The 24,788-nt window shown below is 37.5% G+C and overlaps 1 protein-coding gene across 1 annotated transcript in view; it reads right to left on the bottom strand.

Annotated features, from left to right (window-relative positions):
- TMTC1 (transmembrane O-mannosyltransferase targeting cadherins 1) overlaps positions 1 to 23,881 on the bottom strand; it is a 259,544-nt gene extending 235,663 nt beyond the window's left edge. Inside the window, 1 exon segment of the mRNA XM_043969354.1 lies at positions 23,355 to 23,881. Within this exon segment, the coding sequence (XP_043825289.1) occupies positions 23,355 to 23,683 (329 nt within the window). The 5' untranslated portion in view covers positions 23,684 to 23,881.
- Positions 23,882 to 24,788: the final 907 nt, after the last annotated feature.

The following is a 24,788-nucleotide window of genomic DNA, read 5'->3' as shown; positions in this document are numbered from 1 at the left end:
TTATGTGTATATTAGATATGGATCCTTTTTCTCTTTCTTTGATCTCTTTGAAGTATAAACATGGTAGTAGTATCACTGAGTCAAAGAGCATATCAGAGTTTGAAACATAATTACAAACTCTTTTCCAGAATGACTGGACCAACCAGTTCACAGCCCCTCCAGCATTTATCATTTTCCTTTTTGTCAACTTTGCTAATCTGATGAATGACAGGTGAAACCTCAGAATTACTTTAATTTTTATTTATCTGATTATTAGTTATTTGAAACATTTTTCATATGCCTATTGATAGTTTGGATTAGAAAATTTCCTGTTTATACCCTTTGATTATTTTTCATGGGAATAGCTCTTCTAAATTTGACTCAGTTCCCTATTAGCTTAGGAATGAGACCTATATCAGAGAAACACTGTGAAGAATTTTCCCCAGTTACCTGCTTCTCTAAACTTACCTGCACTGATTTTGTTTACGCAAAAGTTTTGTTTGTTTTTTAAATTTAGGCAATCAAAATTGTCCCTTTTACCTTATGGGATCCTCTACCACTTGTTTCTCCATGTACTCCTCTCCTATCCATAGATCTCATAGGCAATTTCTTCCTTGCTACTCTAATTTGTTTTATGGTATGACCCTTTATGTATAAATCATGTACCCAGTTGGAGCTTATCTTGGTATATATTGTGAAATGTTGGTTTATTCCTAATTTCAGACAGACTACTTTCCATTGAATTTCACTGAGTTATTAACCCAACAGATGATCTTGCTTATTTGTTTCTGTAGGTTATATGCCTAATATATTCTTTCTATTTCTTTACCAACACCAAATAATTTTGATGATTATTGCTAATTCTCCTACCTTCCTGCTTTTTTTTTGTTTCCCTTGACATTTTTTATCTTTTATTCCTCCAGATTAATTTCATTATTATATTTTCTATGCCTAAAAAGTAATTCTTTGGTAGTTTGATTGGAATGGCACTGAATAAGTAAATTAATTTAGTTAGTATTGTCATTTTTATTATATTGTCTCAGCTTCCCCAAGAGCAATCAATATTTCCTCAATTACTTAGATCTGTCACTTGCAAAAAGAGTATTTTGTAGTTGTTTTCATATATAGTTCCTGGTTCCTGTGAATGTCTTGGCAAGCAGACTCTCAAATATTTTATACATTCTGTAGTTATTTTAAGTGGAATTTCTCTATCTTTTCCTGCTGGGTTTTGTTGGTAATATAAAAAATGCTGATGACTTGTGAAGGTTTGTTTTATATCCTGTAACTTTGCTGAAATGGTTATTTCAATTGATTTTTAGTTGATGTTCTGTTTACTTCTTTGCCTATGATGATTCCTTCATTTTTTAGTCTTCATTTCTATAGATAGCATTTCTAGCACTATTTCAAGTAGTAATCAAGATCAATACTCTTGATTTACTCATGATCTTGCTGGAAAGGCCTCTAGTTTATCACCATTGCATATAATACTGACTTGGGTTTAGATGTCACTTAAATTAAGCAAAGATTCTGGGCTTTCAAGTGTTTTTAAAAAAAAAAACAGGAATGGTTGTTAAATCTTGTCAAAAGCTTTTTCTGCACCTATTGATGTAATCATATCATTTTTGTTGTTCTGGTTATTAAATTTGTTTTATTTAGGAATAATTATTTCCATAATTTACCTGCTTTCTCATTCCTTCCTTGTCCTTGTCCTTGTCCTTTTTCCTTCCTGCTTCCTTACTGGATGAGATGTATTTCTTCACTCAACTCTGTGTGCATTTGACCATTTCAAATGAAAGTGGTTTATGTGTCACCCACTTCCCTGAGCCCTTCATCCTCATTTGTACCCTAATTATACAAAATAATTCTCCACTCTTTCACTTCCTCTGCTCCCATATATTCTTTTCCCTCTCCCTCTCCTTTTTTTTAAGATTATTAGAACACAAAAGACCATTCCCAATACCTGAGTTTTTTATACTTTCTTTAATGATAATGATAGGGTTCTTAGGGCATACCAGCAATATCCACCATATTAGAATGTAAATAGTTCAACCTTTTTAAGTCTCTTGTAATTTATCAGTCATACTTACCCTTTTATGTTAGTCTTTACTCCTGTGTTTATATTTCAAAGTTTCTACATAGCTCTTATCTTTTCATTAAGAAAATTAGGGGGCAGCTAGGTGGCGCAGTGGATAAAGCACCGGCCCTGGATTCAGGAGGACCTGAGTTCAAATCCGGCCTCGGACACTTGACACTTACTAGCTGTGTGACCCTGGGCAAGTCACTTAACCCTCATTGCCCCACCAAAAAAAAAAAAAATAAAAATAAAGAAAATTAAAGGGGCAGCTAGGTGGCACAATGGATAGAGCACTAGAGTTCAAATTCAGCTTCAGTCACTTGACACTAACTTGACCTTGGGCAAGTCACTTACCCCCAATTGTCTCATAAAAAATTTAAGTAATCCAATGATTCTTAAATTTTCTCCTTTATCTGTTTTCTAGGTAAATTGTTTTTTATGTGAGGTACCTGATACTTTGGGAAGCTAGTTAGTAGTATAGTGAATAGAGCCCCAGACCTAGAGTCAGGAAGACCTCAATTCAAATCCACTCTCAGACACTAGCTGTGTCACCCTGGGCAAGATTTTGCCTCAGTTTCCTCATCTGTAAAATAAACTGGAGAGAGAAATGGTAAACCATTCCAATATCCTTGCCAAGAAAACCCCAAATGGTGTCATGAAGAATTGGACACAACTCAACAACACCAACCACTCTGACACTTTATTTTTTCAGTCTTTTGACTTTATAATATTTCTTCTTGTCTCATGGACAAGTTTTTGGCCCCTTCTGATTTTCAAAGGGTCTGTTACTTGAATAAGATTTTCTACCTCTTGGGGAAAACTGTTCATTTTCTTTCCAATAGCATTTTTTGTTTGTTGGGTAATGAGGGTTAAGTGACTTGCCCAGGGTCACACAGCTAATTAAGTGTCAAGTGTCTGAGGTCTGATTTGAACTCAGGTCCTCCTGAATCCAGGGCCATGCTTTCTCCACTGCACCACCTAACTGCCCCTCATTTTCTTTCCAATTCTTTCTTCTAAAGCTCTCATTAGCTTTCCAAAATTTTCCTTGACAAAATTATTTTTCTTTTTTTTTTAATTCCTTTGTTCTTTTTTCCTTTTTTCCCTTTGAGACTGGGTCTCCCAATCTTTCTCAGGCTGGAATAACAATAGCCACTCAAGGGTCCAAAGTTTACTACTGATCAGCATAGAATATTTAACCTGCTTCATTTCTGACCTGGGTCAGTTTGCCCATCCTTAGGGAATCTAGTGGCACCTTTCTTTCTGGGATTTACCATATTAGCAGCAAACTTAGTGTAGACACATCAAATTGCTTAAGCCCACTGTAGCTCAGAAATCCCAGCCTTAAACATGCTAACAACCTTAGCTTCCTCCAGAGCAAAGATTATGGGCTACCACATCTAGCTCTCATTTTTCCCTCAATTATTTCCTTTGGTGCTCTCATTTCACCTATAAATTCAATTTTAGCTCCAGAAAAACAAACAACACCTCTTGCTTCATCTCATCCAGGGAATTCTACTGAACTTATACTCAAGCTGTGTTTTTCTTGGTGTTTAATAGGTAATGTCATTGTAAAGAGAAGGGCCAGACAGGATGTGAGAGTAATGAAGGTGATGTGCGGCACTGAGTGCTGGATCAATGATAGACTTATCCTCTCCAAGCTAAATATTTGTATTCTACCAAAGTGGCAGCTCAAAGGCAAGACAACTACCGGAATACTTAATGTCAACAGATTAGAGTGCTTCTACAAGGGTGAACAGTCTGTTGTTAACTTGTAGGGAAAGCTGAGCCAAGAATGGAGCAAAAAAGGGGAAAAAAATCTCTTTCAGAAATTTGATGAACAGTCTCCAAGAAGGCAGCATTTAATTCTATCAAAAGCAAAGATTAAACAAAGGTTAGAGAGATGCAGGATTCTTGGCTCCATAAGAAGGCAAATGAAATTCAGTTTTATGCTGATGGTAACAATCCAAAGTGCTTTTATGATGCCCTGAAGGCGATTTATGGACCAAAGACCTATGGTGCATCTCAACTACTCAGTGTTGATGGAGCCACACTGATGAGTGACAAGGACATGATCCTGGAGAGATGGGCTGAACACTTTCATAGTCTTCTCAATGTTGAATCAGTGTTGAAGCCATTAACTTTACCTCAGGTTGAATTTAATCCCTCTCTAGCTAAATTTCTAACTGAAGAGATTTTGAATGCCATTAGTCTCCTTTTGTGTGACAAAACACCTGGTGCTGATTCTATTCCAGCTGAGATTTATGAGGCAGGACATCCACTGCTTATACAAAAGCTGACTGGAATTTGCTGGGTTGACAAGAGGTTATCCCTCAGGAGTTCAAGGATATTTCCATTGTCCATCTCTATAAGGGTAAAGGAAATAGATTGTCCTGTGACAATCACAGCCAGTGGAAAAGTGTGGGTTAACACGCTAATCCCTCATCTGGTCATCTGCCTGAGAGCCAGTGTGGCTTCAAAAAGGGCCAAGGAACTGTTAATATGGTGTTTGCTGGCTGACAACACCAGGAGAAATGCTAGGAGCAGAACAGAGGTCTGTATACAATGTTCATTGAGCTGACCAAGGGTTTTGATACTATCAGTTGTGAGGACTTGTGGGAAATTGTGTCAAAATTTGGTTGTCCAGAGAAGTTCATCAATACTATATGACAATTTCATGATGGCATGCTTGCAAATGACTAATATGGTAATGTTTTACATAATTGCACATGTATAAGGCATATCTGATTGCTTACTGCCTCAGGGAAGGGGAATGGAAGGGTGGAAAGAAGGGATAAAAATTGGAACTCAAAACTATAAATAATAATATAAATAATAAATATGTTCATTATTTTAAAAAGTAAAGGTACATGACACCTGACACCTATCAAAAAAGGAAAATAATAAATGTTGGAGAAGATATGGAAAAATTGGAACACTAACGCATTGTTGGTAGAGCTGTAAACTGATCCAACCATTCTGGAGAGCAATTTGGAATTATACCCAAAGGGCTATAAAGCTGTGCATACCCTTTGACCCAGCAATACCACTATTGAGTCTTTTTCCAAAGAAATCATAAAAAAAGGAAAAGGACTCACGTGTACAAAAATATTTATAGCTGCTCTTTTTGTGGTGGCAAGGAATTGGAAATTGAGGGGATGCCCATCAATTGGGGAATGGCTGAACAAGTTGTGGTATATGGATGTAATGGAATTCTATTGTGCTGTAAGAAACGATGAGCAGGCAGATTTCAGAGAAACCTGGAAGGACTTGCATAAACTGATGATGAGTGAGATGAGCAGAATCAAGAGAACATTGTACACAGTATCATCAACATTATGTGTTGATCAACTGTGATAGACTCAATTCTTCTCAGCAATACAACGGTACAAGATTGTTCCAAAGGACTCATGATAGAAAACGCTCTCCAAATCAAAAGAAAAAGAACTGTGGAATATGGATGCAGATTGAACCATACTATTTCTTTTGATTTGGGTGCTCTTGTGTTTCTTTTTTGAGGTTTTTCCTTTTTGCTCTGATTCTTCTCTTATAATATGATTAATGCAAAAATATGTTTAATGTTATTGTACATATATAACCTATGTCAGATTACTTGCTGTCTTGGGGAGGGGGGGAGGGAGGCAGAAAAATTTGAAACTAGAAATCTTATAAGGACAAATGTTGAAAACTATCTCTACATGTAACTGGAAAATAATAAAATACTTTTATGATTTAGAAAAAGGGAAAAAAAGTAAAGGTACCTGAAAGAAAGAAAGAAAAAAGAAGGAAAACTCCAAATGGGATCACAAAGGATCAGACACAACTGAAAAAAATTATGCACCTCATTGGGGAGTTTAAAATCAGACATTAATTGGTTTAATCAGCCATGAGCTCTTTAGATCTCAAGGTCTATTAATAACATCAGTATGAATCAGGTTCAGTTTTAATGATTCAATGGGTTGATCAGAGGAGCTCTGCCTAATTTAAGGCAGTTTAAGACTTTTAAAAATAAATGCCTCAGGATTGGAATTTAAGGTCAAGCTGAACTTATGCCTGGGAAAGTACAGAATTTTTTAAACTGCCAACTAAAAGAAAACATATTCACATTTCTAGGTCTCTGTCTTTTTTCCCCTCAGTGTAGTAGGAATTGGTCAGAGGAGTACCCCCTAAAATCACTTGATGAGAATACAGGGTACAGGGGCAGCTAGGTGTCACGGTGGATAAAGCACTGGCCTTGGATTCAGGAGGACCTGAGTTCAAAGCCAGCCTCAGACACTTGACACTTACTAGCCGTGTGACCCTGGGCAAGTAACTTAACCCTCATTGCCCTGCAAAAGATAGAGAGAGAGAGAGAGAGAGAGAGAGAGAGAGAGAGAGAGAGAGAGAGAGAGAGAATACAGGGTACAAAGACAATGAGATTTTGCCCCTGTCAGATTTTTGTTTGAGTAGTAAGAAGTCAAAATAAAGAAGTACTTATATTTATTTGCTTCTTTAAGAAATACAAAAAAGTTCCTTAACCAACTTGAGAGTGCCTTGACATCACATAAGAAATATTTAGTAATTGGCTGAAAGGCTGTCACATGCTTTGGGCCATACACACACATACATACACATACAGAGCATATATATATGTGTGTGTGTGTGTGTGTGTGTGTGTGTGTGTATTTATGTATATGTGTATGTATTGTGTATGTATATATACATATATGTATATGTGTATGTATGTATATATAATATGGGGTATATATATATTGCATTCACTAAAAATATTTATTCACTGAAATCCAAATTCAAAAGTCACATCTATTAGTCACACATATTCCTATGCTTATCACCCAGTTGTATCCTGCATAGATTCAACGCACAAAGGACAGAAACTATGCATTTAGGGAAACATTCCAGCAAATACTTTACTTGTTACTTCTTTTTTTCCCAAACTACTTCTTGTTTATTTTATCATTTTTTCTTGCTGCCCCTTTTTTTATAAAAAAAAAATTTTATTTAAAGTTTTGAGCTCCAAATTCTATCCCTCCTTCCCTTCTTCCCCTCCCCCCTTCCTGAGCTGGGAAGTAATCAGATATAGGTTATATATGTGCAATTATGTAAAACATTTCCATAGTAGTCTTTTTGTATAAGAACATTAGAATAAAAGAAAAAAATTAAAGAAAGTGAAAAATAGCCTGCTTCAGTCTAATCAATGCCAGTTCTTTAATAGGCATTTCGGATTGTCTTAGATGATTGTATTGCTAAGAATAGCTAAGTCATTCGCAATTCTTCATTAAACAATACTGCTGTCACTGTGCACTACATTCTCCTGGTTCTGCTCACTTGACTATACATCAGTTCATAAAAGTCTTTTCAGGTTTTTCTGAAATCATCCTACTTGTCATTTCTTATAACACAATATAATTATATTAATTCCATCACAATCATATACCACATCTTGCTTAGCCATTCCCCTCAATTGATGGGCATTCCTTTGATTTCCAATTCTTAGTCACCACAAAAAGAGCTGCTAGAAATATTTTTGTACAAATAGATCTTTTTCTCTTTTTTGGTATGGCTTTGAGATATAAAGCTAGCAGTGGTATTGCTGGATCAAAGGGCATGCACAGTTTTATAGCTCTTTGGGCATAGTTCAAAATTGATCTCCAGAATGGTTGGATGTGTTCACAACTGGGATTAGCATCCCAGTTTTCCCACATCCCCTCCAACACCCAATATTTCCCTTTTTTGTTATATTTGCCACTCTGCTAGGTATAAGGTGATACCTCAAAGTCGTTTTAATTTGCATTTCTCTAATCAATTGTGATTTAGAGCATTTTTTCATATAACTATAGGTAGCTTTGATTTCTTTGTGTAAGAACTGCCTGTTCATATGCTTTGACCATTTATCAATTGAGGGAAGGCCTATATTTTTAAAGTGCAAGACTTTGCTCCAAAGAGCAGCAGGCAGGAATAAAGCTAGTTATGGAAGAAGAACATTGCTCATGAGAGGGAATCACTTTTTTCCTTTTTCCAGAGTATAATACAGGTAGATGAGGGAAGAAGAGATCTCTCTCCTTCTCTTCCTTCTATCAGCAATGGCATTTTTCAGTAGAACAACTTGCCCAGAAGGAGCTTATAGACCCAAAAGAAACTAAGCCCAGAGGATCAATTTACAAAGACAAATTGAACTGTGGGAAGCATAGGCCAAGAGAGTCCAACTGAACAATATGCCCTGCACCAAGGGGGAGCATAGCACCACCAGAAGAAAAGAAGTTATCAGGGCCCTAGTACTAGGGATGTGATTTGCTTTGGCTATGTGTGTCTCTCTATTTGTATACTCTATATGTGTGCCCACTCTTCTTACTGATCCTATATGTATTTGAGGGAAAGAATGCACCAGGTATATGGGGGAAGGAAGGTATATTTTGTTACTACTGTTCATGTCATGTCATTACAGCAAATTCCTTTTACTTTGAGTAATTGTGTCCATTGTATGACTATTAAAGGTGAACATAACAGTGGGGGGTTGTGAACTATAGTGTTTAAAATATTTTGCAGAAGAAATAGGATTAATGTTATTATGTGTATATACATATATATATACACATACACACACATATTATATATATATATATATATATATTTAAACCTATATTAGATTACCTGCTGTCTAGGGGAGGGGGGAGGGGAGGGAGGGAGAAAAATCTGAAATTGGAAAGCCTGTATAAACAAAAGTTGAAAACTATCTTTACATGTAATGGGAAAAAAATAAAATACTTTATTAATTTTAAAATTTTAATTTAATTTAAAATAAATAAATAAAATATTTTGCAGAGTACCCTGAACATGAAGTAGTCTCCCACAAGGAACCCAATCTTCAAGAATAAGCTCAGGGGGGGCAGCTAGATGGCGCAGTGGTTAAAGCACCGGCCCTGGATTCAGGAGTAACTGAGTTAGGATCAGGCCTCAGACACTTGACACTTACTAGCTGTGTGACCCTGGGCAAGTCGCTTAACCCCCATTGCCTGCAAAAAAAAAAAACCAAAAAAAAAAAAAGAATAAGCTCAGGGTAGGGCAGCTAGGTGGTGCAGTGGATAGAGCACCGGCCCTGGAGTCAGGAGTACCTGAGTTCAAATCCGGTCTCAGACACAAGAATAAGCTCAGGGGAGGGAAGACTAGCCCTGGAGTAGAGCTAAATGTGGTGTACTCTGTCCTCTTAGTATTCATGTACAGTTCATCATGGTAAGGCAATTGAATGTTCTTGTTAACTGAAGATATCATTGTATCATGGAAAAAATGCTGACCCTTATTAGCTACATTATCAAGAGAAAGTTACTTTACTTATTATACCTGTCTCTCAAGTTGTATAAAGCTTTAATGAGACAGTGTATGAGAAAGCACATGAGACAGTAAGTAAATGAGACCAGCATTTTGTAAATTCTAAAGCATAGTAGAAATAACTATTATTTCAAACTCTAAAAGAAATTTCCAGTTTTCATAGCATCATAGATTTAGAAGTGTGAGGGCCCTTAGGAACTATCTAGCTCAACACCTTCATTTTACAGATGAGGAAACTGAGGCTCAGAGTAGTAACATTAACTGCCTAAAGTTATAGAGGTAGGAAATAGCAGAAATGGGAATTAAACTCAGGGGGCCAACTCTAAATGAAGTACTCTTTCCCCTAACCACACAGAATTTGATTCAAATGCACACGCTCCAAAAATAAGACCAAATATATTTTCATCTTTCTTTGATAATCATTTGACTCTTATAATACTTTAGAAGTTAACCATCATGAAGATCATTATAATTGTTCAGTAAGATAAGCTAAAGTAACTGCTGAGTAACAGAAAATTTTCAGGTTAACAGAGAATTTATAATATCTGGGTCATTCACAATTGAGTGAGACCCAAAGTGGAAAGCTGTACACAGCCCAAACACAAGAATGATTACTTAATTTTTGAAAATATTACAGCCTTGAGTTGAAGTCTGCATTTGGACAGACATTCTAAACTTTTCCTAAGCAGTAAAAATATGTATGAAAGATAAGAAGAAATAAAAACTGTCTCAGTTGAAGAAGAAAGACATTAAAGTTTATTCTCGCACCCTTTTAGTATCAAAAAATTTTTGTTTGTTTTCTGGTTTGGGGGATTTTTTTCGGGGCAATGAGAGTTAAGTGACTTGACCAGGGTCACACAGCTAGTGTCAAGTGTCTGAGGTTGGATTTAAACCCAGGTCCTCCTGAATCCAAGGCCAGTGCTTTATCCACTGTGCTGCCCCCTCAAAAAATTATTTTTAACTAAGCCATAGTATTAAGTTGTCATGTGACAAAAATTCCTTTGTTTCAACTCAGAGTTTGTTTCTCTGAATATTCATACACACATGTAATGGTATAAATGGTATAAATAATTCAATTCTCTTAAATAAACATTTAAAAGATTAAAAACCATACCTCCCAAGTTCTTTAATCTAGCAACTCTATAGATGATTTTTTTTTAATTTTTTTTTTTTTTTTTAGTGAGGCAATTGGGGTTAAGTGACTTGCCCAGGGTCACACAGCTAGTAAGTGTTAAGTGTCTGAGGCTGGATTTGAACTCAGGTACTCCTGAATCCAGGGCCAGTGCTCTATCCACTGTGCCACCTAGCTGCCCCTCTATAGATGATTTTGAGATCAACAGAGCAAGAATAGCTAACTGCTATTGAACCCAGCCAATCATAGTTTTCCACTTGACAGCTCAGTTGACTTGAAATGATTTTGAAAATGAATGAACAAAAGAAAAGAAAACTTAAAATACTGGTAATAGCTCATGGATATGGTTGTAATGGCAGTTCACCACTGCTAGTTGATGCTTCACTTTATCTATTTCTGGTTTCTCCAATGCTGGAACTTCTAACAACTTCCTGGTAGGCTTCCAAATCCCAGTACTTGATGTTCAGCAAGCATTCTTACATTCATGTGTTATACACGCCTTTTATGCTAATCTTAACAATTTCTTGCCATCTTCAAATACTTGTATGTGGTTCTTAGTGATCATTCAGCCAAAAAAATAACATCTGGTTCTTCTCATCTTTCCTCTTAAGAAAATCCCTTGGGCTGCTTATTCATTTATGTTGCTCTTCTTTTTGCATTCACTCTGGTACCAGGAAGAAATCAACAGTTTGTCATCATTTAATTTCTTTTGACTACCCACTGTATAAGAAATACATTCAAAGTGCTCCAAGAACTTCACAGAGGGGACAATGAGCAATCAGATCGATGTTTAGCCAAAGTTTGACTGAAGCCCAATACTTGACATCTTGGTCAGGGGGGAATTGTTGGGAAGAGTATAAATGGGGAATATGGTCAAAGTAACTACACTCCCTTGGGATGTCTTAATATTTGGCATTAACACCATGGAAAATTTATAAAAAGCCTTTCCTCAAGTCCTTAAAATAAAGTTAAACCCTCACAAAAGCTTTCTAGAGGTCAGAATTCAAGAGACTATGTTTCTTCAAATTCTACAGGATGAAATTAAACCTGAGAACCAGGGGAAAAAACACATTTGCTTAAGTTTTAAAGGTATATGGGAGAGGGGAAGAGTATTATGCAATACTTTTAAGAGGCTATTTCATATCATTTAATAAAAATTGAAATAGATTCTCTTCCCAGTGATATACAAAATGCTATAATTTCTAAATCATCAAAATCATGTGATAAAAATAGTAAATGGGAAGATAATGGTAGGCACATTACCAATGATGACTTATATAAGGAATATCATCCAGAAAATGTATGATTAGAAAAAAGAGGTAGGCTTGTCATACTACATTAGTCCCCATAGAATTTTAAAATACCTAGAAAACTGAGCAAGAAAACAAAAAATGGAATATTCACTGTTGGAGGGGGTTATGGAAAGCTGGGTATACTATGTACCAAGATACATTGGATTGTAATGCAAGATACATTGGAACACATTAGAAATACCAATATTGGGGCAGCTAGGTGGTGCAGTGGATAGAGCACTGGCCCTGGATTCAGGAGGACCTGCATTCAAATATGACCTCAGATATTTAACACTTACTAGCTGTGTGACCCTGGGCAAGTCACTTAACCCCAATTGTCTCACCAAAGAAAGAAAGGAAGAAAGGAAGGAAGGAAGGAAGAAAGGAAAGAAGGAAGGAAGGAAGGAAGGAAGGAAGGAAGGAAGGAAGGAAGGAAGGAAGGAAGGAAGGAAGGAAGGAAGGAAGGAAGGAAGGAAGGAAGGAAGGAGGGAAGGAGGGAGGGAGGGAGGGAGGGAGGGAGGGAGGGAGGGAAGGAGGGAAGGAAGGAAGGAAGGAAGGAAGGAAGGAAGGAAGGAAGGAAGGAAGGAAGGAAGGAAGGAAGGAAGGAAGGAGGGAAGGAGGGAAGGAGGGAAGAAAGAAAGAAAGAAAGAAAGAAAGAAAGAAAGAAAGAAAGAAAGAAAGAAAGAAAGAAAGAAAGAAAGAAAGAAAGAAAGAAAGAAAGAAAGAAAGAAAGAAAGAAAGACCAATATCCCACCTACTAGAAATGCTTTGGTATAGGTTACAACCAATAAAGTGGGCAAACCTTGAGTGCACATGAAAAGTATCAGAGATATAAAAGCTATTGCTGGGGGGCAGCTAGGTGGGGCAGTGGAAAAAAGCATAGGCCCTGAATTCAGGAGGACCTGAGTTCAAATACGGCCTCAGACACTTGACACTTACTAGCTGTGTGACCCTGGGCAAGTCACTTAACTCCCATTACCCCGCAAAAAACAAACAAACAAACAAAAACAATAAAAGCTATTGCTGTATTATGTGCAGGTATTACATCCCAACAAAATTGGAAATAGATTTTACCAGTTATAAGCAAAGACCTCATTTTTGTCAATAATCTCAGGTCCAAATTTAATAACAATTTATTACAGAACAATGAAAGGCAATATTAAGACATAACTTCATTCCTAAACCCCAATTATATGAGATGAGTGGAAATTGAGGAGTTATTTAATTTTAAAGAGGAAAAAATGAGGAATCTGAAGGTATTGAAAATCTATAATTAACACAAACACTTAAAAACTTAACCCCAATTGCCTAAAAAAAAAAATTAAATGAATGGCAAAAATGTCGTATCTTGAATGATTTTTAAATGATGAGCATACTTAAACTGGCATTTTTGTTTTGGTTTGGTTTGGGGTTTTGCAGGGCAATGGGGGTTAAGTGACTTGCCCAGGGTCACATAGCTAGTAAGTGTCAAGTGTCTGAGGCCGGATTTGAACTCAGGTACTCCTGAATCTAGGGCCGGTGTTTTATCCACTACGCCACCTAGCTGCCCCCTAAACTGGCATTTTGAAAAACCATTTTTCAATTTGACAAAAAGATCTAACAGTAGCTGAGAGAGTTGCCAACTGAGACTTCAGAAAAAGCTAAACAGAAAGTCTTCAAATATAAAATAAACATTCCTCACCCAAAAAAGGCTTGAATGCCTTAATAACATATAAAGAGGCCAGCAAGAAAAAATGAATGTACAGAGCATCAGACTACATTCACACAATTGTCCTGTCTACATAAGATTCCCAAAGGAGTATGGGAAAAAAGACCCTAAAGGAAAATGGAGTTGTTTACAGGGAGAAAGGAGCTTTTAAACAAAAAAAGAAAGTACTTAAAAGGAGAGGTGTCTTTTCCCTGTCTTGGTATTAGAGCTGAGTTGCCCCAGTGGAAGAAGCTTTTGCAGCACTCCAGCCAGGGTATAAGCTAGTCATATATTAAAGATTTATTAATTAACTAATTGATTGATTAATCTGTATTAATTGCACTTTCTTTAAAACAATAATTTTAGATTTTAGAGCTGAACTGTGATGATTAAAAATATGAGAGATATAGTTTCTGGGTAATCATTTTATTAATATGGTTGACAGGTTATTAATTAAATGGGGTCTATGGTTGTCTCTCTCAGACCAAAAACCCTATGGTGGTGGGGCACATGGCTTATATACCCTTGAAACTGTATGGTCACTGGGGCCAAGAATTGACCCCTGCACAGAGAGATTATCTCCAGCCTTGGCCTATCAATTCAGAGAATGTCCTCCTCTTCAATGGGAAGCCTCCCAAGTGCCCCCCACCCTGGACAGAGAAGCCTTCAGCTATCTAGATAAATGTCTCCACCCAAGATTCCTTGTGAACTTGACTTAGACCTGAGTCATATGGAGTTATTTGATGAAATCTCTCAAGGAGACCTTGCCTTTGAGTGGAGGGAAGAGAGGACAAATAAAGAAGGGAGAAGATCTCTGGGTCCTCCAATAATAATAATAATAATAATTATTATTATTATTATTATTGTTTATTTCTCACAGAAACTTAGTTCAAGTTGGTTCCAGTACATTACTGACTCCAGTTAAAAAGAGCAATCATTTCAAGTAGTAGCTAAAGTGGGGGGAAAGACTGCCCATCAAAGAATGAGCCTAGCAGACCAGTAGAATATCTTATCCAGCAGAAGAGCCTGTCCAGTCTTAGATGGCAGCCACAGTCCAGTGGCAAAGCATGTTATTCACTCTGATTCAACCACCACTGTCCAATGGCCTGGCTCACACTCTCCAGAAGCAGCTACCCAGAGGCAGAGAAGCCTTCCCCACCTGGTGAGGAACCAGTACAGCCATCAAATTATATGCCCACCTCAACCTAGCAGCAGATTGACTCACACAGCCAGTACATTATTTCCTAAGAAGAGTAATCCCAGCTGAATAGCAGAGTGACACATAATAAACTTTGTGAGGAGTCTCAGAAAAGACAATGAGGATTTCCAGTTCTGGAGTTGTGAGTTGACTTGACCAGATGTGTGCCCCATTACCATAGTACTTTGGGTTCCTGTCTTTTTTTTTTTTCTGCCTTATATTCTGTGTATATTTATGGGAATGTGTGACCCTGGTTGGGGAGGGGCTTATTTGTAATTAATGTTTTTGCTATGCCATTTGGATGACTGTTAAGGTGAAACACATTGGTGGGGGCTCATTATCTAGTATTTGAAAGGATAGCAACCCACAGAGTTACCCCTAGATCCCTGGAAGTAGGAACAGCCACCCCTCTTGGATGAGTGAACCCCAGCATGACATCATACAACAAAAAAGTCAACTACAGCAAAGCAAGGTAACTTTTAAAAGCTGTTATTTGTTATAATTACCATTAGCTAATCATTCTTATACAGAGTTAAGCAAACAGAACTAGGGGAATAATTTACAGAAAAACAATATTATAAAGAAAAACAACTTTGAAAGATTTTAGAACTCTGATCAATGCAATGAATAACCATATTTGCTAAGGACTTGTGATGAAGCATGATATCTACCTTCTGACAAAGAATTGATGAACTAAAGCTGCAGAATAAGATATATATATATATTTTTTTTTTTTTTGGTGAGGCAATTGGGGTTAAGTGACTTGCCCAGGGTCACACAGCTAGTAAGTGTTAAGTGTCTGAGGCCGGATTTGAACTCAGGTACTCCTGACTCCAGGGCCGGTGCTCTATCCACTGCACCACCTAGCTGTCCCAGATATATATTTTAGACATAGACTATATGAGAATTTGTTTTGTTTAGCTAAGCATATTTGTTATGAAACTTACTTATCCTTTTTTTAAATTGTTCAAGTGGGAAATGGGAAGAGGGAAGGAAAGAAAATAAAGGCTCATTAATCAGAGAAAAAATACATTCTTCCACAATATTTGACAAAGAGTTTAAAAAAAAATTCAGCACCTACACACAACAGTATATGCTGTAACTATTGCCACAGTAAAGACCATAAAATAAAAGGTGGAACTATCCAAGAATATTACTAAGGACAGGCATCAAATACCACCATGACATAAGCATCGCAGAAACCTGAGGAAAGACATTGAAAAACGCCATCCAAAATGATCAAAAGATAGAAACAGGCAGTTTTCAGATAAAAAAATTAAAGCTATCTATAGTCATAGGAAAAAACTGTTCTAAATTACTATTGATTAGAGAAATTAAAATTAAAACAACTATGAGATACCACCTCACACCTATCAGATTGGCTAATATAACAAAAAAGAAAAAGGATAAATGTTGGAGATTTGGGAAAAATTGGAACACTAATGCATTGTTGGTGGAGTTGTGAACTGATCCAATCACCCTGGGGAGAAATTTAGAAATATTCCCAAAGGACTATAAAACTGTGCATACTATTTGACCTAGTAATACCACTACTAGGTCTCTATCCCAAAGAAATCATAAAAAGGGGAAAGGACCAACATATACAAAATATTTATAGCAGTTCGTTTTGTAGTGGCAAAGAATGGAAAGTGAGGGGAGGCCCATCAGTTGGAGAATGACTGAACAAGTTGTGGTAAATGAATGTAATGTATTGTGCTATAAAAATGACAAGTAGACAGATTTCAGAAAAACCTGGAAAGACTTACACGAACTGATGATAAGTAAAGTGAGCAGAACCAGGAGAACATTGTACACAGGAACAGCAACATTGTGTAATGATCAGCTGTGATAGATTTACCTCCTCTCAGCAATACAATGATCCAAGATAATGCCAAAAGACTCATGATGGAAAATGTTCTCCACATCCAGAAAAAGAACTGTGGAATCTGAATGCAGATCAAAGCATACTATTTTCACTTCATTTGTTGGGTTTTTGTGTGTTTTTTTCTTCCTTTTGGTTTTTCCCTTTTGTTCTGATTGTTCTTTCATAACATTACTAATATAGAAATGTGATTAACATGATTGTACATGTATAATCTATGTCAGATTGCTTGCTGTCTTGGGAGAAGTGGAAGCAAGAGGAAAGAGGGAGAAAAATTTAGAACTCAATCTTTTTTTTTTTTGTGGGGCAATGGGGGTTAAGTGACTTGCCCAGGGTCACACAGCTAGTAAGTGTCAAGTGTCTGAGGCCGGATTTGAACTCAGGTACTCCTGAATCCAGGGCCGGTGCTTTATCCACTGCGCCACCAAGCCACCCCCGGAACTCAATCTTAATGTTGAAAACTATCTTTACATGTAACTGGAAAAAAAGAAAATACTATTAAGGGAAAAGAAAAAAGAAAAGTGCCATCCAAATCTAGCCAGTATAAACGCTCTATCATTCAATCAAAGATGGCCAAAAAGAAACATATAGAGTGGAATCCAGAAAACAAAAGCATATTAGAAATTCTTGTTACATGCAATCAATAATTGAAAGCAAAGGCCAAAAAAGTTATAGCAATACAGTAAGTTCAAGCAGTGTAAAGAAAAAAAAACACCCTATAGAATATTGGGGAAAAAAACACCACCTTTACTGTGACTGCAAAACTTTTGACTCCTGGTTTTGCACTCCTGGCTTAGAAATGTACTACAAATATATAATACTCCATCCAAGGATACTAATGCTACAGTCTTTGCCATCTATGTGGGAAACTGTTCTCTATTTAACACATGCCACCGACACAATAATGCCAACAATTTATACTAAAAGAGGCATCTTCTAGGAAGACAACTGAAGCCTGCTCTGGCACTGTCTGCCCATAAACACATTATCATCACTCTTGAATAGAATCCAGTATGGCTTTCAAGTCAAAGAGGCAATCATACCAAAACATCATATTAATTATTTCATGTACATGTATGACCTCAAGTTATGTGATTCTATTGAAAAGAACATTAAATAGCTACTTCATGTCATGGAAATTTTTTTCAGTAATATCAAAATGTATTTGGACTCAATAAGTATAAAATTCTTGTAGTGCTTCAAGGGAAGAATAGAGACTGAAGGCTTTGAGTTTGAAACCAGTGAAGGCGATAATTACAAACACTTTAGACTTCTCCAAGTAAGACACATGAACGTTAAGGTATTGAGGAAATTGGTCAGGCTATTTAAGAAACTGACTACTTTCCTGGAGACAAAGTTTAACAGTAAGGACATATTTAGAGTAATTAACTACTATATGATAGCAGCTATAACATATACTTTGGGCATAATAAAATGGACAAAAATGGATTCGTTATTGTTCAGTTGTTCCTCTGCTGAGTTTTCCAAATTTGCTGGTATATTGAGTGCAGCACCTTAACAGCATCATCTTTTAGTATTTTAAATAGTTCAGCTGGAATTCTATCACTTCCACTAGCCTTATTGTTAGCAATTCTTCCAGAGGCCACCTGACTTCATTCTCCAGGATATCTGGCTCTAGATCAATAACCACACCACCATGGTTATTGGTGATGTTAAGATCTTTCTTGTATAGGAAAATGGATCTAGAAGGTATTCAAATAAAAACCCATACAATAGGGGCAGCTAAATGGCACAGTGGATAGAGCACTGGCCCTGGAATCAGGAGGACCTGAGTTCAAATCCAGCTGCAGACACTTGACAACTTACTAGCTATGTGACCCTGGGCAAGTCACTTAACCCCAATTGCCTCACCAAAAAAAACAAAAAAAAAACCATACAATGGTAGAGCAGTGAGTGAAATACTCCAAATGAAGAAAAAGGATTGAAAGATATTCTCAGGGATAAAGCACCGGCCCTGGATTCAGGAGGACCTGAGTTCAAATCCGGCCAAAGACACTTGACATAGCTGTGTGACCCTGGGCAAGTCACTTAACCCTCATTGTCCCACGCCAAAAAGAAAGAAAGATATTCTCAGAATACACAATTTTTAAAAATTAAAAAGTGACAGAAAACCTTTTAAAACAAACAGACCTCACTTGTCTGCTGCTGTTGTCCCAAAATGCTTTCAGTGAGTCTTTAATTCGATTACAAAAGGCAATGCTTTTATTTGTTCTACACAATAGTCTGCAAAGCATTGAAAAAAAAAGAATAGCAGAGCTGTAATTTGTTCGTTTCTAACTGAACCCCGTCAAAAAGAGAACAAACTGAAATAAAATAACTTTGGATAGTTAATATGCCTTTAAGAAAAAGGTAGAAAATTTTGGAGACTGACAATTTAACTGCAAGGCCAGTTAATCTATGTGAGGCACTTAAAGACAGACAGAACTTCATGTCTGAGAAATCTGACAATTGACTACCTCTAGACAAAGGCTATGAGAGATCTGATAGTTAACTGTCCTTAATGAAGACATTCTGTGAAAAATTACTGATCAGAACTAAGTGAAATTTAACTTTCATTCCTTAAGAGAATTAGATTGAGTTCAATCTTCTGTGGAAAAAACAGTTAAATGGAGCTTCTGAGGAAAATTAAGTAAAATTCTACTCAGAGAAACTGAGTCAACTATAATCTAAACAGTATTTATTTGTTGGACTATGGTTATGGTTCCAAGTGTTTTGGAGGAGTTAGCAGTTGATGATGGGTGAAAAAATTACTAGTTAATAGCTAAGGAATACTAGTTAGTAGATGAATTTAATTGTTGTCCCCATTATGTGTGCCATGTGTGGTTTAAACATTCTTTTATGTTTTTGAAGAATTCTATATTAGTCCCAGAAACATTATCAAAACTAGACAGTAGACCTAGTCACAAATGCATTATCATCTGCCATAGTCCTTTCAATCAATTTTCTTCTATCATAACCAAGTACTACAAACTGCTATGCAATCTTGAGACCCAGACATCAAAATGCTGACCAAAAACCATATCCATCCCTATCAAGAGTCTATTTTTCAAGTCAATTGCATTTCTATAGGTCTTCTGCCTTCATGATTGTTTATATTGCAATCAGAATCTCTCAATAAAATAAAATTTTACAAGAAAAAAGTAGACTACTGTCATTTAATTATCAGAACAAGGAACTACACAGGTCCTTGGCTCAATCTATTACAAAATTTAATACATTTATCTTAATTTACTTCCCCATAACATGGTGAGATTGACCCACAGGATTAATGGAAAGATTTTTAAATATTTGTAAGACTTTTGAGGTTTGATAGAAGAACATATCATTCAGGTATACAAGCCATAGTATCATTCTTTTCTCTCCAAGGTAGGTTTCCATTTGCTAACTGATATAAAATGACACTGCAAATAAGGAAGTTCCTTCAATTTCTTCTGCTTATTAAAAAAAAAAAAGAAGACAGTACAGGCACTTTTAATCAGTCAGGGACCATTTCAGAAGATGATAACATTTATCATGAGCTTTGGTTCATTATTGATTAAGTGTCTACATAAGATCTTGAATCTTTCACAGATATAAAAAGGATACAAACAAGTAAAAGATGAAAAAGCACAGGAAGAAAACCTGGATTTGGAGTGAAGGTCATTCACAAAGATCTTTGATTCTCCTCTACTATGATCCAAAAACAACTATGTATGCCCTTAAACATTACTTCAGGAACATTTTTAGTGAAAATTTTTATTAGAGATGAAAATTCATAGGAATTCTTAACTCATAACAAGGAATTCTTTTTTTTAAGAAGAAAAGGACTATTATTTCAGAAAGGCCTGGAATGATTTGTATGAACTGATGTATAATAAAGTGAGCAGAACCAAGCAAACATTGTGCACAGAGACAGCAATATTGTTTGATGAAGAACTATGAATGACAACTATTCTCAATAATATGATGATCCAAGGCAATCCCAAAGGACTATTGATGAAACATACTATCCACCTCCAAAGAAAGAACTGATATTGATAGAACACATTTTTCACTTTCTTTCATTTTTTTCTTTTATTCACGTTTTCTTGTACAAAATTACTAATATGGTAATGTTTTACATACATGTATAATCCATATCTGACTGATAATTGCCTCAGGGAGGGGGGAGGGGAGTGAGGGAAAGAGGGATAAAAATTGGAACTCAAAACTATAAATAAAATGTTTATTACTTAAAAAAAGAATAAAAGGACTACAGGTAAGTTATTATCTGTGCCTCCTCTACCCTCAAAAAAATGAGCATAGTCTGATAATCCATTTTCTTACCTTTCATTCAATTCCAATTTCAAAATAGACTCAAACTAAAGGAGTTTCATCATAGCAACAAGTGTCAGGAATCCACCTACAATCCACTGTAGGTTCCAAAATTTTTTCTGTACATGTCGACCTGTTTATTATGTCTTGAGAACATCTATCAATATCCATTTAAAAAAATTTTTTGTGAGGCAATTGGGGTTAAGTGACTTGCCCAGAGTCACACAGCTAGTAAGTGTCAAGTGTCTGAGGTCGCATTTGAACTCAGGTCCTCCTGAATCCAGGGCCGGTGCTCTATCCACTGCGCCACCTAGTTGCCCCAATATCCATTTTTTAAAAACAGTATTTACCTTAAAATGAGTTATTTTACCTCACTGAACCTCATTCATAAAGTGATAGAATTATACTAGAGTATCTTCTGGTTCTAAATTTCTGTGATTCTAGGATATTCAGTGGGTCAAGGAGTCAATCTTTATTTTAAGGTTTTCATATAAATAAGCTTTTGCTTATCAAAGTTGGAAAGATTAATTTGATGTACCAAAAATGTCTTAGAAGAAATACTTTACTTTATGCTTTAAAACAAAAACCTATCAAAAAGCCATTCCAACAGGAATCTTTAAGCTCTTTAACTATTTAAATACAAGTCTTAGAAAAGTTTCTTCTTTACATTTGGCATTGTTTATTATTCTTGAAAAGAGAAGTCAAGTTTGCCCTATAGGTGATTTAGATGCTATTTAATATTCAATGCTATTTAAAATTAAGACAAAGCACTGAACACAGTGATGTTCTCCTTGCTTTTTCTAAAGAGTTGACTGCACTGTTGTTCTTCCTAGCACCTATTTTCAGGTGTTGCAGTTGAAACTTATCCCTTATCCCAAACCAGTCTGATTCACTTTGCAAAGTGGCATCAATTTATAGAGGGCTTGGATCTTTCTTTTTTCTAAATGATTGTTTCCTTTTCTTCCAACTCTTCCTACTCCTTGCTTTATATTTTACCTCTGGCTTTTGCTAAACTACTACACCTTACTCTTGTTTTCCATTACCTCTTCTTAACTCCCCCAGTCTGCCTTTATCCTATCCTCTATGGATACAAGAAACGTTTTGAAAGGAAAAGGTTAACAGACACTTTTAAAACATATGCTCCTTGAAGCAGAGTATTCCTAGCATTGGTTTAATTAAAGTCAAGATAATACTTATGAACAGGAAATCAGAATAAACCATCCTGTTATATTTTCAGCCAGGACACTTAGGGTTGTTTTTGTTTGGTTTTTAAGAAGCTTTAAATAACAACACTGTTAGGCAACTAGTGCATTATCACACCTTAACCCCAGTTTTAAAGAATACAATATGTAGATAAACAAATAGCTTTGGAAAAAGGCATAGTTTTCCCCACCCCCCACCCCCCCACCCCCGCCAAAACATAATAAAATGCTCTTTCCAAAACTAAGGACACAATCTGTTCCTTCCCTTCAAAAACAATAAACGTTAAGTGGAAAAAAAATGTAGTCAAAAGCCTTTTGATAAGTTAATTGCATAGGTTTCCTTTTCTAAGTCTTCAAGTTTTTGCATTGCTGCAAGAGCACATTTTTGAAACTGCCACTCAAGATTTTCCATTATCATAAAGTCAAGTTCCAATTATTCCCTTAGAATAGGTTTAAATATACCAACACCAAACCAAAATTATTTCTTCAGTCTCCTTCAGGACCGAGGAAAGGCCAAACCCAGGAAGGGAAAAAATAGGGATGATAAACAAGAGGTAATAACACATCCCTTAAACCAGACCTCTCCTTTCATCAGAAGATAAAACTCCACCTTTGGGAAAAACTGGTGTACGCTTATAAATTATTTACACCAAATATCCAAGGTTATAAAATCAAAATGAGACCCAGACAATTTCCACTTTCCTGCATTCTTTTGCTTTGAATTTTTCAGAGCTTGATCACATAGGTTGGAGAGGTTGATGTGCGGCCAAGAGGAAAAGAATTCTCTTCCTGCAAATGCACAACTCATTTGATACCTAGCCCTCTTCTTGAAATCGAAATGTGAATCTCCAAGGAGCTTACACACTTTCCTAGCGGTAGAGCTGCCCATGAGCCTCAGTGACATAACCAACTTCTCTGTTCAGTAAATCAGCAGCCCCCTCCAAATCTTACCCCACCCCCACGCGTATCTCACTTTGCCACCTCCTACAAAAGGGTAGGTTGCGGAGAAAAGTACTGTGCACCCCCACTAGTCTCCTCCCGCCACTATTCCCCAAAGAAAAGTGGATTTAAAAGAACAGACACTTGGGTACAACTCTACTCCAACTCCCTCAGCTGACCCCTCACGCTATCCGGAAATTGGAAGGCTGAAATATGAGTGGACAGGAGATCTGGGTGTGAGGGGAACAGAAGAGAGTCAGCAGTAGGTCATATAAAGCCTGCTACTACTAGTCTTCCCCTGAGAGGCGGCAGCCGTTAGAGGCAGGACTCACTTGAAGGTGAGGATGCAGAGAGGGCGGTAGGACTTGTGACTGGTGTTTTCGGCCATGCCCTTGCCCCAGAAATCGTTGGCGAAGATGCCCCAGCTCAGAGGGGCAGTCGCCCTAACGTCTGGGTTGTTCACAATTGCCCACACGTCGTCATGCACAAACTCGCCCGGCAGGGAGTTTCCATAACACAGACAGCAGACAGTGGTCAGTAGCACCGCAGCCTCAGCCGGCGCCAGGCAGCAGCCCCTTTGGCGCTGGCCCAAAGGAGCCCGATCCCTTCTGCTGCTGCCGCCGCCGCCAACGCCGCCACTGGCAGAGGTTGTCACCACCATCCTGCTGTTGCCGCTGCTGCCCTGGCTGCTCCGGAGCGTCTGGCATCCTCCCCCTCGAGGGCTCTGACAGAAGGCAGCACCAGCGAGCCGAGAACGACCATGGTGCGGCAGCAGATCGACTCACCCACCCACCACCCGGGACCTGCGCTTGGCCGCTGCCTCTGCAAGTTGGTCCAGCTGCAAATAAACAGCAGTCCTCCCTCCTCCCCCAATCGTCACTACCTCCTCCGCCCCACTGCGCATGCACCGCCTGCCTGCGCAACCCTTCCACCTCTCCAAAATCTAGAGACTGCGTTTTCTCCAAGGCTCACAGCTCTTGCATTCCACAGTGGGCCCTTACTAGGTTTAAGCTGCGCTGCGGACTAAAGAGTCGTCGGCTGGCAGGGGGACTGAGAAATCTACCCACCTGTATACGGCCACCCCACCTCTTGTCCTGTATCAATGGAGGCTGGCTCTAATGTGGTCTGTTTTTCTCGATTGTAATCATCCACCCCACTGACCGTAGTCAGAAAGAAAAATAAGGTGCTAGTGATCTTGATCCGCTGTTTATGAAGAACGCGTCTGGATATCAACTTTCTGATGCGGTTTCATTTTTAATATACCATTGCATACCAGGAGACTTGTCCCCCTTCCTCAACCACTACCCCAAATGTTGTTCACGTTTGTCTGGAAGTTACTCATTCTTTTCAGTACTCCGGCCAACAGCAAGCGAAGACAGTAGTGGAACTATTTATTTCGAGTTCAAAAGTGAGAGATATTATAACATCTCCTTCACATACTTCTACCTCTAGCTGCCCTTCTACGTCTAGCTCTGGAGCCCCTGTTGAAGGATTGATTGATTCCCTGTCTATATTATTGTTAAGCAGTTCTAGCACTCTAGAGAGCTCTGCAATCGAGTCTTCTGGAAAATGTCGGAAAGACCGAGCTTCCAAATGTATGTTTTAGAAAACCAAAAGAAACTATGCCAAGGACTTCTGGTCCCTTACCGAAACGCCCTTCCTTGGACTTGTTCTAAGACTCAAGCCCTAGGTTTGTTGGTCCTCCCCCCCCCCCCAGGTGATGGAGAAGGGAGGGGAAGAAAAGGAGTATTTTGGTTTACGCACTG

Source organism: Dromiciops gliroides, chromosome 5 (assembly GCF_019393635.1).
Source record: "Dromiciops gliroides isolate mDroGli1 chromosome 5, mDroGli1.pri, whole genome shotgun sequence".
Classification (NCBI taxonomy): domain Eukaryota; kingdom Metazoa; phylum Chordata; class Mammalia; order Microbiotheria; family Microbiotheriidae; genus Dromiciops; species Dromiciops gliroides.
Note: the sequence above shows the minus strand (reverse complement) of the source record. Positions and strands in the feature narration are given on the sequence as shown.